This window comes from Xenopus laevis, chromosome 5S (genome assembly GCF_017654675.1).
Source record: "Xenopus laevis strain J_2021 chromosome 5S, Xenopus_laevis_v10.1, whole genome shotgun sequence".
Classification (NCBI taxonomy): domain Eukaryota; kingdom Metazoa; phylum Chordata; class Amphibia; order Anura; family Pipidae; genus Xenopus; species Xenopus laevis.
The window spans coordinates 48,151,235-48,169,532 of NC_054380.1; the positions used below are offsets into that span (position 1 = coordinate 48,151,235).

The 18,298-nt window shown below is 37.7% G+C and overlaps 1 protein-coding gene across 1 annotated transcript in view; it reads left to right on the forward strand.

Annotated features, from left to right (window-relative positions):
• The first annotated feature begins 809 nt into the window (after nucleotides 1–809).
• LOC121394094 (interferon alpha/beta receptor 1-like) overlaps nucleotides 810–18,298 on the forward strand; it is a 50,871-nt gene continuing 33,382 nt past the window's right edge. The window contains exons 1-3 of the mRNA XM_041564099.1: nucleotides 810–848; nucleotides 5,858–5,984; nucleotides 9,542–9,729. Of these exons, the coding sequence (XP_041420033.1) occupies nucleotides 9,618–9,729 (112 nt within the window). The 5' untranslated portion in view covers nucleotides 810–848; nucleotides 5,858–5,984; nucleotides 9,542–9,617. The remainder of the gene's footprint in view (nucleotides 849–5,857; nucleotides 5,985–9,541; nucleotides 9,730–18,298) is intronic.

Below are 18,298 nucleotides of genomic sequence, written 5' to 3' on the forward strand. Positions count from 1 at the left end.
CAGGTTGAACTTTTTATCGCCCACCCCTTTTATGACGACATTGGCGGGGCGGCTTGTCACAGGTACCTGGAAAAACCCGACCCACACATCACTAATGGAACTGCTTTCTGGCTGGCTGTTGTTTCTCCTACTCAATGTAACTGAATGTGTCGCAGTGGGACCTGGATGAAATAGTACACTATATTGTCATTCCTTTTATTTTTTGGTGTTAATCTAAAGTAATACAGATAGAACCATGGCAAAATATGCACCTGGTTAGTATTTTTTTTAAACCACTTAATTACACAAGTAATAATATTCACAGAGGACAAAACCATTTTTTGTCAAGGTAAACATGATGTAAAATCATAGAAAAGCACCCACTGAAATGCATTATAAATTGGTGGGACCAAAAAAACAGCATAAAATGGAGGAAAACTTAAAATCAGTGTATGTTAAAGTAAGGTTTTACTGTATGTACATTAAGATAAACACATATCTAATTTGTTTGGACCCTGTACACTGCAACAGCTTTAGAGTAAAAGGGGCTTTAAAAGTACATTTTAATCAGAATAGGCTAGTAAAAATGTTAAGGCAATTTGCAAATGTGCTCAGGAAGAACTTTAATTTTCCAGAAGCTTTGTAATCCTTATAACAATCCAAACTATAGTTGAAATAAACTGAATTGGAAACAATTGGTGAGCATTTTAAAAGAAGTTTGTTTGTTTAAATCCTTAACTATTACTTCCCTTTTTCTTATCAAACATTAACTCATACCTAGAAGCATTATATAGGGTATTTTATAGTTCATTTTTTACCAGCAGACAACATGCTGCTTCTTCTAGTGTTATGGATATTGAGCACCTGCTGTAAGTATTGGTTGTTCTTTATTCTCTATTTAATGTATTCTCTGTATTTAAAGATACTATGTTGTGTTAATGAAAATTCCTTATTATTATTCTTGAAATCACACAGGACAGTATTGTAGATGAAAGTATCACCATATATTTAGGTTCGAGTTTACTTTTAAATCATTCATAATGGAGTTCACAACACTGTACTGCATTTGGCACAATATTTTCTTTAGTGCATATAAAGTAAAAGGCCTACATGGGTATTCTGTGGATGGCAGGGCATATGGTGAGTACAGAGTTTTTTGTAAGGTAAATAAACTTATACCAATCAGTACTTCTATCTATTATCCAGTATTCACATGATACAGTATGTTTAATATAGTGTCCTATTAAACAAATGAGCTTAGCATAAATCAAAAACAACTACAAAACATTCCTCTAGGGTTTTTAATGTTTAGTAAAATACTCCTTTATCTAGAAATGTAAGCTTTTTGGATAATAATATTTTCCCATTTTTACTATATTAGTTCTTGTTGGTTATCCTTGAGAAAGAGCACAGTTGGTGTTTGAAACGTCGGATTTTTTTCAATAAATCTTGATTTTTTTCACAAGTATTCCCTTTGAGAATATATATATATATATATATATATATATAAATTTTATCTGATTCATTAAGAATTCTATTGCTTCATTATACATTTTACAAAGTGACTAAGTTTTACTCGCAACTTACTTGATGTTTTTAAAGTAAAACTCCCAAACTTGGTTGCCAGAAAATTTGACTCAGCACACTCACATACAGCTTATAGTCCCAATGCTCAGCAACCATAAGGAACTCTGTTACGTCCCCAATCATATATATGTTTCCAAATGCATAAGTGCCACACGATTTTGTAAATGCTGCAAAAGTGTATTAAAAGAATCACATCACATACAGTATGCAACATTTTGGGCTAGTCACATATCAAGCTATATGCAACTGATACAACAGAATGCATTTAAAGGGATTCACAGGAAGTGACATCATTCATGATTAAAATCCATATTAACAATAACTATATAGTAAAATGCATTCTGTTGTAACAGTTGCATATAGCTTGATAAAGGGCATGCAACTTTCCTGAAACGTCGCATATGTGATGTGATTCTTTTGATACACTTTTGCAGCAGTTATAAAATCTTGTGCCACTTCTGCTTTTTGTGCTGTGACACAATCTTCTAATTAACAAGTCAAAAGTAATATTTCTATATCCTCCTAATATGCAACTAAATATCAACCTGTGCCGAAAAAATCTTTGTAGTTCTTTCACACATCGGCACAGGTTGATATTTAGTTGCATATTAGGAGGATATAGAAATGTTACTTTTGACTTGGTAATTAGAAGATTGTATATATATATCCACAAGAAGGCAAGCACTCACAGGTCTTAGAATGCAAAAACTGTGAAATTTATTGAAATGAAAAAATAGCTGATGTTTCGGCTAACCTGTCTGTGGCAGGGGTACACAACACAGAGCCCGTCCACAATAATGTGTGTTGTGTTCGAGGTGCACTGGGAAGAGCTTTGATTATAGTGAAATAAGATATGGCAATGAGCCCGCTCTCAGTACAGTGCAATTCGAGGTTGCACTACTCCCTACTGTACTGAGAGCGGGCCATATCTTATTTCACTATAATCAAAGCTCTTCCCAGTGCACCTCGAATACAACACACATTATTGTGGACGGGCTCTGTGTTGTGTACCCCTGCCACAGACAGGTGGTCTACCCAGCTCTGTACCTAGTTTGTTTTTTAAAACTATGCAGTGGTGATTCTGATCCCGGACAAGGTCCTTTAGTGGATACCTATGAGCCATGTCTGGTTTTTATTTCTACGAGCTGTGCTGCTTAATTCAGTCCATTGTTCTCAGCCTAATTGCTCCAAGTTTTCTTCCTCATCTTTGCATTTTTCCTTTCTGTAGCTCCTTTCGCTTTCAACGTTCTTCTTTGCTAAGTCTACACCTATTTGTCTTTTTCACATTCTATATGTTTAGTGCTTTCTTTATTTCCTTACCCCGCTCTGCTCTGGCCATTCAATTCTATCTACAAGAACTGAGGTCTTGCCTGCCCAATTGAGCACACCGCAACCGCTTACACTCCATCGCATTGGGAATCGTTTCCAGATCTTGCCTCCGGTTGCTATGCGAGCAGTCCTTGCCAACACAGTTACTCTGATCGATAGACAGCAGACACGGTTGCGTCCCAGCGTGTAGTCGCACGCCCACAGGCCCATGTCTCCCAGCGCTTGCCGGTCTAGATCTGAGCGCCAGCAAGTATCCGCAAGCATGGGAGGACTCGAATTCCGACCTTAAGATACTGGTCCGTGCACCCCCCTTCCTACCACTAATCTCTCTGGACATTGATATTCTGAACATGGAAATTGCCATCGAGTGACTCTCCCCCTTGACCCAGTTCTTGAACCCGATACTGGCAGCAGGCCTGGACTGGCAATCTGTGGTTTTTGGCAGATGCCAGAGGGGCTTCTATAAGGTGCCATAGAAAGTCAGTATTTAGTGGGCTGGTGGGGGCTATTTGGGCCTCTGTGTGGGCTGATTGGGCCTCTGTGTACCTGAAATGCCAGGGCCTATTTTAATTCTCAGTCCGGGCCTGACTGGCAGTAAGTCTCTGATTTTTGAATCGTGATACTATTGGATTCAAGCATCCAGGTTGCCTTATGTCCTTTTCCCTTCACACACCACACAGATAGGGCACACACAGTAACAACATGTCCCTGCTTTGTTACTATGTATCAATAATAATCGTAATAATATGCTCCAGTTTATCACTGTGGATCTTTTAATTGATGCTGCATTTCCTCAGTAATATTTTGTGTTGATCGCATTATGTTCTTTACTTGATTCAATGTTAATTATGTTCTTTACTTGATACTATGCTTATATCTGACACCATGCTACAAAACCACGTTATATTGATAGAGACTTGTGGTATTCACATTTTTGTATTCCTTTTTCTGTATTGTATATACTTTTCCACTCCCCCCCTGATGCCTGATGACATCATCACTTATGCCTTCCAGCCACTTGGTGTTTAAATGATTGGTTTGCACTGTGTGTTGTACTGTGAGAAAGGATAGAGGGCTAGCTAAAACGTCAGCTATTTTTTCATTTCAATATATTTCACCGTTTTTGCATTCTAAGTGCTCGCCTTCTTGTGGATAACTTTTTTGCTTATAGCACCCAGGCACCGTACTCTTTCTATACGAGAAGTGCCGGCCCCAAACGGACTTACTGTATTACTGTATTAACCTATGTAGCCTGCATAAAAAAGATAATTTTGTCAGTGCTTTAGATTTTATTTTTCTGGACAGGCTCTTTTAGCCAAGCCACATATTTGTTTAAATTGCAGAACACCACTGTTGATCATACAGCCAACTATCAACATGAAAAAAGATTAAAAGTACTGTTATTGTTATGAACCAAATACAGAGGAAGTCTACAGAGGAAGTAGACCCTGCTGTTTCGGGGGGGGGGGGAAGAAGTGTAGAGGGCCCAATGAGGCCCTAATTATTGAGCAATTTCGATAAATCTTGGTAGAATAAATCTATTTACCTATATTTTGGGGTCCTAAATTTAATTTCCTGTGGGACCCATTATCATCTAGTTACATTACTGTCTGCAGGCAAATAGAACTCAGAAGTGGTGCTGCTCCACTTTAAGCCATATCTTCCAAATGAGAAGCACATACTGTATATGCATGTAGACATTTCAGGAATGTATTAAAACCTGTGAAATCAAATGATCAGCTCCTGTGTTAAAGTTTTTGCATGAAAGCAAAAGTCATGGTACATGGGACCTGTTCTAGCTTGGAACCTGTGGTTTTCCAGAAAAAGGGAATCTGTCTGTAATATGGATCATCATAGGTTTACAAAAAAATAATAATTTAAACATTAAATAAACCCAAGAGGATTGTTTTGCCTCCAATAAGGATTATTTTTACCTTGGTTGGGATCAAGTACAAATTTTTTGAATAAAATTAAGTCTATTGGAGATGTCCTCCCTGTAATTCTGAGCTTTCTGGATAACGGATTTCTGGATAACTGTTTTAATTGTGGTTCTATGAGTCTCACGGAAGTAATTCAAACACACCAGCTACGTATAAGCAAAGGTTTATTACATACATAGAATAAAGAAGATATACATTACCGAGTGAGCAAAGTATGCAAGCCCCCCTCTCTGCCTATACGACTGGGAGATACCTGAACAGTCCACAGATCGAGGCTCAAACGGTCTCCAGAAGACCCTGCGCAGGCACGCGTTATCCCCACAGGCGAATCTCAACTGACCGAATGGAGACCCCCAGTTTATATAGGCTTAGCAAACAATGAGCTCATATAGTAATTTAGTAAGAAGATACAATGATTTGGTTATTAACAGATCTTGCTTCCCATGCGCTCATCAGGATCTGGCCAGACTCCGAACTAGCACATCCGAAGCAGAGATCTTATCTTAGCTAGCTGGTAGCTGAATAGCATATTGTGCCCCTATCTATAATAAAGAAGAGTCTGATAAGGGCTTCAGAAATCATAAGACATAATACATGAGAATAATGAACAAGTATTAGGTCATCGAGTTGATTCCTTCCCATGATTTCTCTTGCACAACGCTTCATTGTACAGGATTATGGATTATAAGGCCACCTTGTATACTATGATACAAAGCTTTGTTATACACAATTATAAGTCATAAAGCTGTCTTTTTACACTATATTGGGCTCAACATACAACATTGGGTTCAACAATAGAACAGTTCTTTGTGTTATATTTTATACAGTTCTTTATCAAAGTATTGCGATGAGCTATTGGGTTTAATCAGAGTATTACCATGAGCCATTATTGAAAAAACTCCTATTAATACAATAACGGATACCATACCTGTATTTTAAAGAGTACTCTTCATCTATGCTGCCCTTGCTTTCTAATGACAAATATTACAGTTGCTTAATTCTTTTTTAATTCTTTTTTAAAGTCTTCTCAGTGGTGCAGTTGACTTTGAAAGTTGGCAACGTTCATTTCAACTCTATAAACTTCCAAGCATTTCTACACTGGGATGCAATTGACCGTGAAGATGCAAAGTACTATGTTCAGTACAAAGTGTATGTATTTCTTTTACATTTAACGTATTTTCAATTAATATTATTTAAAATGCACTTATCTCTAAATGACATATGTATTTGCAACCTTGTTTCTATGATTTAAGTCATGCTGATAATGCTGATAATGCTATGAATGGAATTCCATTACTTAGGATTAAGCTTGTAAGTTATTTTGTAAGTTAAAGTTACATTACACCATATAGGAATATTTCACAGCAATCCATAAAAAAATTAATGAAACATTATCCAGTGTAATAAGGAAATATATCCTTCATTGTTCTGATGTAGGGCTTCCTACAAATAACTGTGGGCTAATTAATACTTTTAGATGTAATTTGCCATGTGTTTACCCACAATTCAGTGTTTTCCCTATAGTTCCATCTTAATTGTGGTCTTAAGGGGGAAGTGCTTGCAACTGCACTTCCACAAAACATAGTTTCATAGTTGCATAGTTTCTAGACAGTGTAAAAACTCTTTCTGGGCATGATTCTTTAAGAGAAAGTATGCTGCAACTATTGATGCTGGTTGTCATACCAGGGTAGTGGTATTTCTGAGACCTGTCAACAGACCAATCCCAACAGGCTTAGGTTTTTTAAATGTGTTATTCAAAGAACAAGAGAATATTGCAACCTCAACACTGCAACTTGTACATACAGGGTGTAGTCCCACCAGTTGTCACAAATGTACAGGATGCACAGATATAAATCCACAGGGCATGACACCTACTCCGCAAAATAGGTCAGGCAAGGTGGGCACAGTAAAATGTGGCAATGTCCCAGGATGGACACAGTCACTGACCTTAATAACAATCATGTGCACCTGTCAGGCTTCCATCACCCTTTCAGCGGTGTGGGATCAAAGTTACCATGCCTCTCAGTCTCTCACTAGTAACTACTCCACCTGCTTCCTTTTCCAGTGTAAAGTGACTTCCCGGTTGTATTTCCCTCCCTAAGGGTGCCATCCCTTACTGGGATTGGTCAGTTTAGGGGGCATTTGAGAGAGTTATAAAACAGCAGACAATACTCAATATGATGAGAAAGTTAATCAGAATTTTGATAATGAACATTTGTTGAAACATTTCTTTAGGTAGAAGTAACATTATTTATTTATTGATTGGATATGTAAAGGGTGGAACAGAATCAAGGATAAGTTCAAGGCACCAGGTCTGGGGTTATAGGGTGATAATGAAGATAATGGTAACAAAAACTGCTATGATATGGGTGTTAATCAATTATTGTATTTGATGGGTGTCTCCCCTCAGTTCTGAGAACCTTTAGAACTGTTATACAAGATGGCCACCTTATTTAACCTGAGTAATGAATTGGATAATCTCAACTCTAAACGCTTGACTACAGGCATCCAATGAGTGTATGATAGTTTCAATCAGAGAGAGATATTAGATTAAATTCAGTTTTTATTAACTAAACAATGTAAGTCTTGTTGGAACCTTCAGTCCTTTAAGAAAGACAAAATTAATAATCTGACCCCAAGGGTGTTAAGGGTTACATTTTTCCCAACATTTGAACCCCCCAATAAAAATGTAAAAGAAAAATGGAATCAGTTTTAAATGAATGACCCTTTTATACAATCCCTTTTATACAATCTGCTCAACCCTTTTTGTAATGTTAAAGTATATGGTGATATGAAAAACACAGATTGATAAAATGGAAATTTCATCATTAGATAACAAAAAGGGTCAACTGTTTAGTGATTTTAAGGACTATTCTTTGAACCAAAGCAATACATGGTCACTAAGTAGGAAGAGATCAAGACCTAGAGGAGTATCACGTTATGAGACTTCAGCTAACGAGCAATTCTAAAGGAGAATGTGAGATTTATCTCCCTATTTTTTTTAGGAGGGAGAGAGAATCAAGAGAGCCCAATATGGGACTTGGGGGAAGTGAAAAAGAAGGAAACAAGGAGGTTGAGAGACAGGACCAGACCCAATTATACTCCAATCAAAACTCAAAAAAAGGAGCAAACATTTTTCGAATGAAAAAAATTAGAATTTCGAGCTATTTTTTATGTACTTCAACTAGGGAATAGTCAATTCAATTTGAATTTGAGAAAAATTCAAAAATTCAAATATCGAAATTTATCATGTACTGTGTCTTTAAAAATTTGAATAAAACAATCTGACGAAGGTGGGAATATTGTCATATGGCCTAGCGATTTGTACAATATATATACCATGTGCTTTTAAGAGATATACTTTGTCATAGTAATTTCCCAGTCAAACAAGAATAAATAAGGGATCATACCCATGTGGTAGCTGCAATATATGCAATCAAATGAAAAGGAAAACAAGTTTTAAAAACAGATATGGGAAAAAATGGAAGATCAATAAGTATAATAATTATAGAACAAGTGGTGTTATATACTGCATCGAATGCCCTTTTCATAGAAAGCATAAAGGGGTGATTACCCAAATGTAAGAAACATATTCAAAAACATTGCAGCACTATTAGGAATGCAGATAGTGATTTTGAAGCAGACACAATTGAATCTATATTGGCACAGCACTTTAAGAGATAAATAAAACACCTACACTGATTTATTGAAGTCCCCATGTGCCCTTCCATTGTTACTCTGGACTTTGGAGGTAGTTTAGTAGGAAGATTGTCTTTGATAAGAAGGACCAATCATAGTATAGATTGAGATGGTGATGCATACATGGTGACGATGTGTGGTGACAAATTTGTAGGGTAGGCTGGCATTTGGTGATGCGACATAGCTTAGTAACAGGTACAGAACATGCACAGTAAGACACCCCTGTGAGTCATAAAAAACACCATACGTGGGGATCGTCATTTTGCCTTTTGATAAACCTTTTTTTGCAAAATGTACTTCAGGCCAAGTTAAAGTCCATTGTTGGTATATTTTTTTACTCTTCGTTCTATACAGACGCTGTAGCCATACAGTGGTAATAGTAAACATCTGAAGGTGGCAATATTTTTAACTTTTCAAATTTAAAGAACCTATTCTCTTAATCTTTTTATCTTGAATTCTGTTTTCTATTAACATGGTCCTTGCGGTTTGTGACATTATAGGGCAATATAGCCTCTAATCACAAGTGATAGATAAGGTAACAATTGACACTCCAGTCCCTTGGTTCCTGCCTTCTCCCACTTGTGGGAAGTTTTAAAAAGCACAATTAAGAAATTGATAAATTCTATGATATCTTCACACCAATGTTCCCTCTAATTCCTTCTTGACTATGTGGGCAACATTTTAAACTTATGTGCACAGTTTTTAAAAACTGTGTTCTCAGATCAGAATTAATACCAAGTTTTGTATTTTCACTCAAAACTCTTTGTGGGAACCACAATTTGTTGTGTGCACTGGCCTCAAAATGTGAGTGCGCACCTTATAGGGAACAATGCTCCACACCTTTTGCTATTTTCCTTTTTAAATCTGTTTCTACAATCAAGATGTTTTTTTATATACATCATCTTAGGATATGTTTTAACGATTTATGCACCAATCACTTTTTTGATTAGTTCAATGTGAACATGAACAGAAGCACTAGTCATAACAAAAGACTCTTTATTTTATAGATACGGAGACTGGCAATGGGAAAATAACACAGAGTGTTGGGGCCACCGGGATAACTGGTGCAATCTAACCACAGTAATGTCAAGCACTGAACATGAATATGAGAACAACATTGCTCGAGTCAAAGCAAAAACTGCAAATGAATCTTCCAAATGGGAAAAGAGTCAACGTTTCCATCCAGTCTTTGATGGTATGTTTGAAGGAATGTGGTACACGCAATAGCATAATTTAGCAAGCAAGGCTGTAAAAGAACACCCTTTTTAAAAGCATTTAACCTGTTTAAAGAAACTGTAAGACAATATTTTACATTCAAAATATGCTTTAGAAATGCTTTTATTAGCAAATATAGACAGGCATGCAGGAAGGCAGAAATGCTCCCTCCACAATTCACAAGAATTGCAGCACTCACATTCCATAGTAAAACCGCCTTTATTTTAGCTATAGCATAACCAAATAGAAATTGAAATGCTCCACCCCCCCCCAACCCTCTCCATGGATCATCATGTGAAAATCCATAAAACAGTCACACGGAGGAATCTGAAAAAGTTTAAGAATACTGCAACTTAACTTGTGGCTTAAAGTGGAGGTCAAGCAGTTTCCACATCACCTTTTTCAATACCACTATAAATCAGTGGTATTATTTTTTATAAAAAAAAATATATAACTGTGCAATTTATTTATGATGAAAGGTATTTTGAAGGGATATATACAGGGTTTTAAAATTGTGTTACCGTTTCTATAACAATATTTGCTATCTTTAGGCATTTCAGGGATATTATTCCCAAGTGGTTGCGAGCAGCTAGTCATGCTTCTTAAACCAAGTCTATATCTGACACAAATGATCTGCCTGGTAGATTATCCACAGATTTGTGAGTTTTAGGAAGTAGCTATAATACAGGTATACTTTACAGGTAAGTATATTTTTATCTACAGAATATTTTAATCTGGAGCAATCCTCAAGACAGTGAGGGGACATGATTACACTTTACAAGTACATTAGAGGATATTATAGGCAAGTAGCAGGGGGCCTTTTTCCCATAAAATGTATCACCATACCTGAGGCCACCCCTTCAGACATTTTGGTGTTTAGAGTGTTAATCCTGCTAGTAGGTGTCTTGTCAATGCAAACTTTTCCAAATAACACCTATCCAAGATCAGGTCTCTTGTAACATTACAATCCTGACAAACTTGACTCCTAAGATACTTCTACCAAGCTGAAGCAGTATTATTTTTACATTCTCGTCTATTGGTTGTATCTGGTCAGATACGGGCATTAAAGGACATGTCAAACCCCCTAACATAAATTTTATCAGTGAAAAGCCTTTTAGAATGGTTTACATACCGACCACTGAAGTCCTTGACAGTTAATCTGTGAAGCAGCAATGTTGTTCTGCTCTTCCGTCTGGTTTCCAGCACTCGCAGCCTCTCTCCCCCCTCCCTTAGGAATGCACGCTGAAATTTGGCGATGCGCACATGCGCAGTTCACCAAAAAAATCTAGCGCATGCGCACATGCTTGTGTTAAGCGTCGGAAGAAACCTCCGTGTAGAGGTCAGGAGGATGGGGCTATTGGCGCATGCGCATTAGAACGAGGAAGCGCGCATACAGAAAAAAATGGCCGCCGGGTAAATCAGAGCGCAATGGTGTAAAGAATGCGATGGTGCAGGGAAACTGGAGCGCTTTTCAAAGCGCAACTAATGCGGTTCACATTGGGCTAAGGTAGGCTACACAGGGATACTGAAATTAAAAAGCGACTTGACTTTTCCTTTAAGTGGGGATAAATACTTGCAGCTTCCCATGTTGGACTCATTTCTGTTGTTCGGTAATTGGCAGAGGTAACTTAAAATTGTTGTGAAGTAATGCAACCATTAGCTCTTCATCATGTTGTCTCTGTTACACCAGTACCTGCTCCAAATGTACTGTATAGGGTGCAGCTCAACATGTCAAATAAATCAGATTTCTAGATAATGAATGACTTTGATCATCAAGGATATTGTACTCTTTTATGGCTATTTTTTAGGATACATGTTAACGAGATATTTTGGCACATGACTTGCTATCAATGCCATAGTTACATAGTTAAATCGGGTTGAAAAAGGACAAAGTCCATCAAGTTCAACCCCTCCGAATGAAACCCAGTATCCATACACACACCCCTCAACACCCTCCCATAAAGTATATATACCCATATCTACCTTAAATATAGAATTTAGTATCACAATAGCCTTGGATATTGTGTCTGTCCAAGAAATCATCCAAGCCACTCTTAAAGGCATTAACTGAATCAGCCATCACAACATCACTTGGCAGTGCATTCCATAAACTCACTGTTTTAACTGTGAAGAACCACCCAAGTTGCTTCAAATAAAAGTTCTTTTCTTCTGGTCTGAAGGGGTGGCCTCAGGTGTTGTGATACATTTTATGGGAAAAAGGCCCCCTGCTACTTGCCTATAATATCCTCTAATGTACTTGTAAAGTGTAATCATGTCCTCTCACAAGCACCTTTTTTTCCAGAGAAAACAACCCCCGCCTTGACAGTCTACCCTCATAATTTAAATCTTTCATCCCTCTAATTAGTTTGATTGCATGTCTCTGCACTCTCTCCAGCTAATTTATATCCCTCTTAAAGGACAAGGAAAGTCTGATAAAGAGTTAAATTCATTGGAGAAGCATACCTATTGCGTGATGCACAGTGCTAGTGATTCTCCTTTATATCAATCCGTTCAGCAGTTTAAACAGCATGCTTTTGAAAAAAACACGGAGATAATGGAAAAAATATCAGAGAATCCATCTCTCCTGCAACATGACCTTCACTTTTAGCATGCATATAGACAGAATCCGTAAGCAGCGCATGCTCATAACATAAGATTCTGAGCTAGTACTTGCAAACTTTGATTCCTGCAATGCCCACACTGCCTTCAGCATGCACCAATAGTCGCGTGTTTGCTATGGTGACACGGGCCAAAATCAGGAAGACATACATACAGGCAAGACATCGGCAAGCGATTTGTATGTGTTCCCCTTAAGCGCTGATCGGTGTGTTTGTGCCAGCTTCTACCTGCTTTTTGTCCTGCCTGAAGAAAATCAATGCGCTAGTTTAAGGGAAGGGGACTTTTGGGCATCCGCAGTGTAATTATGGCGGCCATGTTGATGACGTAAAGGGAAAAAAATGGGGCCCGCGAAGCAACTTGCTTTCTTCAACACAGATAATTATACTGGATGAAAATGAAAAGGTATTTTGAAATATAAAGTTAGCAATTAGGAATAACACAGGGTTCCCTATAACCTACTGTAGTAACATCTTGTGGTAAAGGGTTTCATTTTCCTTTAAGGACTGGAGCCAGAAACTGCACTGCATCCTCCAGATGAGGCCTTACAAGGGACCTATAAAGAGCCATAATTATGTTTTCATCCCTTGAGTTTATGCCCTTTTTTATGCAAGACAGAACTTTATTTGCTTTAGTAGCCACAGAATGACACTGCCCAGAATTAGACAACTTGTTATCTACAAAAATCCCTAGATCCTTCTCAGTTAAGGAAACTCCCAACACACTATTTAGTGTATAACTTGCATTTATATTATTTTTGCCAAAGTGCATAATTTTGCATTTATCAATATTGAACCTCATTTTAAAGATTGCTGCCCAGTTTTTCAACTTAGTCAAATCACTCTGCAAAGTGGCAGCATCCTGCATGGAACCTATAGTTCTGCACAATTTTGTATCATCAGAAAAAATAGAAACAGTACTTTCAATGCCTTCCTCCAGGTCATTAATAAACAAGTTGAAAAGCAAAGGACCAAATACAGAGCTCAGTAGAACTCCGCTAACAACATTGGTCCAATTATAAAATGTTCCATTTAGCACCACTCTTTGTAGTCTATCTTTTAGCCAGTTCTCTATCCAGATACAAATACTATGTACCAGGCCAACATTCCTTAATTTAACCAGTAACCTTCTGTGTATCAAATTTTTTAGCAAAGTGGAAGATCACATCCACTGCCATCCCAGAACCGAGGTCCCTGCTCACCCTCATTAAAAGAAATTAAGTTAGTCTGGCAAGATCTATTACGTATAAAACTATGCTGGCACAAACTCATAGTATTATGATTTTCTATGAGTACACTATCTTATACTTTATTAACCCTTCGAAAAGCTTTCCTACCACTGATGTCGGACTAACTGGCCTATAGTTTTGAGGCTGAGAATGGTATCCCTTTTTGAATAGCGGCACCACAGTAGCAATTCTGCAGTCTCTTTGGATAATGCCAGACCTCAATGAATCCTGAAAAGTGAAGAGGTTTGGCAAGCTCGCTAATGGGGATGAATACCATCCGGCCCCGGACCTTTGTTTATCTTAACATGTTCTGGTCTCTTTTGAATTTCCTCATGTGTGAACCATGCATCATTAGTTGTATTACTAGAATTAGGACTATTTAGAAGGAAACCTTCATTAACTGGTTCCTCATTTGAAAAATAACAGTTCAGAATCTAAGCTGTTCTGATATTAAGGGTCCCACCCATTCCTGCTTCATTTTTTTTACTATTTATATATTTAAAAAAATATTTTGGATTATTTTTATTGCTTGCTGCAATAACCTTTTCCATATCGATTTTAGCCTCCTTGTACCTTATAAATGTTTTGGCTGTCCCAGCTAACTTGAAAGCCTTAAAAGCACATCTTTTCTTACCCACCTCAACACCAACACTTCTATTGAACCAAAAAGGTTTTGCTTTGCAACGACGTTCCTTGCTTACAAGGGGAATATACTGACATGCATATTTATTAAGCAGCATTTTAACCCTGTTCAACCCTGTGAAAAGCATTTTACTTAATATGTTGCAGAGATGCTCTTATACTGTCAAAGTTTGCACGTCTGAAATTTAGAGTTTTTTAGTTACTCTCTTATGATCACTATTCCCTAAATGCTCACCCACACAAATGCTACAGATGAGTTCAGCATTATTAATTAAATATCCAAAAGAGAATTATTCCTAGTAGGTTCTTGAATGAGCTGGAATAAAAAGTTGTCATTCAATATATTTACAAATCTACTAGCTTTTTCTGTCTTGGCAACCCCATTACCCCAGTCAATGTCAGGGTAATTAAAGTCACCCATAATCATAACTTGACCTAGTTGTGAAGCTGCTTCTATTTGTAAAAGTAGATGGGCTTCATTCTTGTCACCTATAAGAGGTGGTTTATAGCATACATCAATGATCATTTTCTTTGTAACCTTTTGACCAGTCAAAATCCCAGAGGGATTCCACACCCTTGCCAGTGCCATCAATGGTTATTTATTTAGTGCTTGGCTTTAAATCAGGCTTTACATACAAACACACTCCTTCCCCTTTTTAATCCCTCTGTCCTTCCTAAAAAGGATATATCCATTTAAATTCACAGTCCAGTCATATGCTTCATCTCACCAGGTCTCATTGAATCAAATTGTATCATATATTTAACTCTAGGTTTCCCATTTTACCTGACAAACTCTGTGCATTTGCCAGCATACAGAGGAGGATACTGAATTTCCTTTTGAAATTTGCATTACTTAGCAGAGAATTATATCTTGAACTAGCATTGAAGGCCTTCTTCATAAACTTCTCTGCATAAAGAAATGTGACAGATGTTGTAGTTTCCTCTGTACCCACACCGTCATTCTCTGCTGCAGGAGAAATGTAAAGTTGTGAGGTTTTGAATGAAGAGCAGGAACATACAGTATTTATGAAATCTATTTTCTTCATCGGATTTGATTTGTTTGTCTTTTAACACGAATAAAAGCAGTACAACATCACTAACCTGATCAATCAATGTTTTTTGTGGAAATTCTATTTCTACACGGCAAATAATTTACTAGTAGGTGTAGTGGAGTAATAGAAAAGACCCAACAGTCATGACATGCATGCTGCTGATTCTGTGTAATTGAATGATTAATTGATGCTTGTTCCAAATAATAGCAGTGTTCAAAATAATAGCTTTTTCCAAATAAAAGTGTGGAGTTCATTTAGTGAGGTCATTCATTCTGTGAGAAAACAAGTGTTAATTACGGCCATTATTTAAGGAAGGAATGCAGCAAATGTTGTGTATGCTGGTTACAGTGTATTTGTCTTTGAAAATCTGAATAAAATGGGTTGTTTCAGAGATTGTTCAGAAGAGCAGCTTACTTTGATTGAAAAGTTGATTGGAGAGGGGGAAACATATAAAGGAGTTCAGAAAATGATAGGCTGCTCAGCTAAAATTATCTCAAAACCTGAAAGACTTAGGAGAAATTGGAAAACTACAATTCGAATGGATAAAGGAATAGCCAAAATGGCGACGCCTCAGCCAATGATGCCAATGTGAAGCCAAGCTATCGGCAAGAAGTCCCCGCAAAGTCCCATTGTTGAAAAACAGACATGTGCTGAAGAGGTTACAGTTTGCCAAAGAACACATTGACTGGCCTAAAGAGAAATTTTGTGGACTGATGATAGCGATGAGCTAAATTTTGGGCAGATTTTGCAGTGAAAAAGAAGCCCATAGACTCAAATGGGTGAAAAAAAATTGTGGCGCATCAAAAAAAATTTGTCGCCCATAGATATAATTGCATTTGGCAAATTTTTCAGTGTTTGGAGGTCATCTGACAAACTGTCTGCAGCCCCTAGACCCCAAAAAAAACAATCTTGCTTTCATCAGTAGTGATGGGCGAATCTGACTCATTTTGTTTCACTGAAAATTTGCAAAACGGGTCTGATTTTATAAGTAAGTCTTCCATACCGCATGTTCCAAGATTACAAACATGTCATCAGTCAATTCACTGGAATTATTAGAAGCAGCATTAAAAAACGTGACATGCAATGCACATTCTTGTTTCACATCATCCAGCAGAATCAGCAGGGTGTGGGGGCCACAAGAGCCATAACTGCTCAGTGAGTTTGCAATTGATCCTCAATATTCAGCTCAGATTCAAAAGCAAACAGTTATGACCCATGTGCCCCTCCCCCTCAAGTTGGTTACTTCCTAGTAACCAATCAGTGGAAACCAAGAGCGATGCAAAGCAGGAAGTAGTGTTCTGGCTATTATGTTAGACATCTGTTCACTCCAGCCTTTACAGATTACATTTTTGGCTAACTAACTATATTAGAAAAATGTTTTACTTTGCACAGCCTATTTACCCAGTTTTTATTTTTATACTGAACAATTCCTTTAAAGCTAATGACGTCCCTTTACTTGATTCACTGCATTGGGCTTGGGATCAGAAAATGATGTGCCTGCACCTTGAATCTAACATTAGCCTAAGCTTTTACATTTAAGACAATTCAAACTTGTATAGATAGATGAAACTTGGCAGATTTATGACACGTATTGCAATTATATCAGTCTCTGGAGATATATTAAAATGTACAAATCCCCTTAACCAAAGTTCAGTCCATTGCTCTGGTCCTGATGACGAAAATTTGAGTCAATAAAAGGGAGGGGACGGGGGTGACGAACAACAGCGGTCCCAGGGCCGCCCGCTATGTAAATCCGGTCCTGGTTGTTCTATCCTATGACACACCTCCCAACTGTCCCGAGGGACAGTCCCTCTTTTGACAGCTCAACCCGCAGTCCCTCATTTGTACTGGAAAGTCCTGATTTTCTCTGCACTGAACAGCCAGAAAACTTAGTTTTTTAATTGGCTTTTGGCAGAGAGCCCAGAACAGCCACAGCAGCAGATAAGATACTACTGTAACAATTTTGAGATAAGCAAATAAGTAATCGTAACAATATAAGATAAAGGGTCCCTTTGGAGAAGTTAGACTCACAGCTTAAAGGGCAATTCACCTTCATCAGCAAAACTGTAATAACTGGTAAGTCTAAAACAACTGGACTTGCTGAGTAATCAATGATTACTCAGCAAGTCCAGTTGTTTTAGATTTACATATACTAGATATACCATGACCTGGATGAATGAAAATATTCATAGTCATTACAAAAGATGGCTCTACAGGCTGAGGAAGGCATACAATGTGCTTCATGTGTCCTCGCCATTAGACTGCAGACTTATAATTACTCACTGCGACCAGTGAGAAAACACGGTGTAACACAACACTTCCTGTGTCACCACTTCATCTATGAGCTAACTATCATTACACTCTGTTGGTGCACATGATGCATTCCATCGGCATATGAAATCTTTAAGGAAGCGAAAAGGCAACAGAGCAGTTTTTAGGAATTTTGGTTGTGCCAGAATAGGGGTTAATGATGTTGTCGGGCTTGTCTAATCAGAGGAGGCAATTATCTTCCCTTCCCCACTGGCTCATTATCTGAGCAAACAGGTTTTTGCTTTATAGCTAGGTTGATTCCTCAGTGTGAGGAAGTCAGGTTGTTTTATAAATCCAGTTTGTTTCTAAATCATGGCTTACCTGACTTTGTCTTTTAAAACCCTTGGGTTTAGTATTTGTGATCTGCTGTGCATAACATAACCTGAAATATGATTCCTTCCCTGCCTACCCCTTGGTACAACTCTTGTGTATGGCCTGGCCTGTATAAAGTCTTTGCTATTATCTCAACCTTTGTTCTATGTTCATCTTCCCTCTGGTGCTTTGTTTTGGCAGAAAAGTTGCTACACACAGCTGCTGTGTAACTGAGTTTGGCAGAGTGCCCAGGAATCATAATCCACGTGCACTGCTACTTCTAAACTCTCCTGCTAGTTACATTGAAATCCAGTCTGGCAGCATAGCCAGAATCTTTATACTTAACCCTTTCACTGACAGCTGATTTGGTCACTTGCAAATTTTTATTG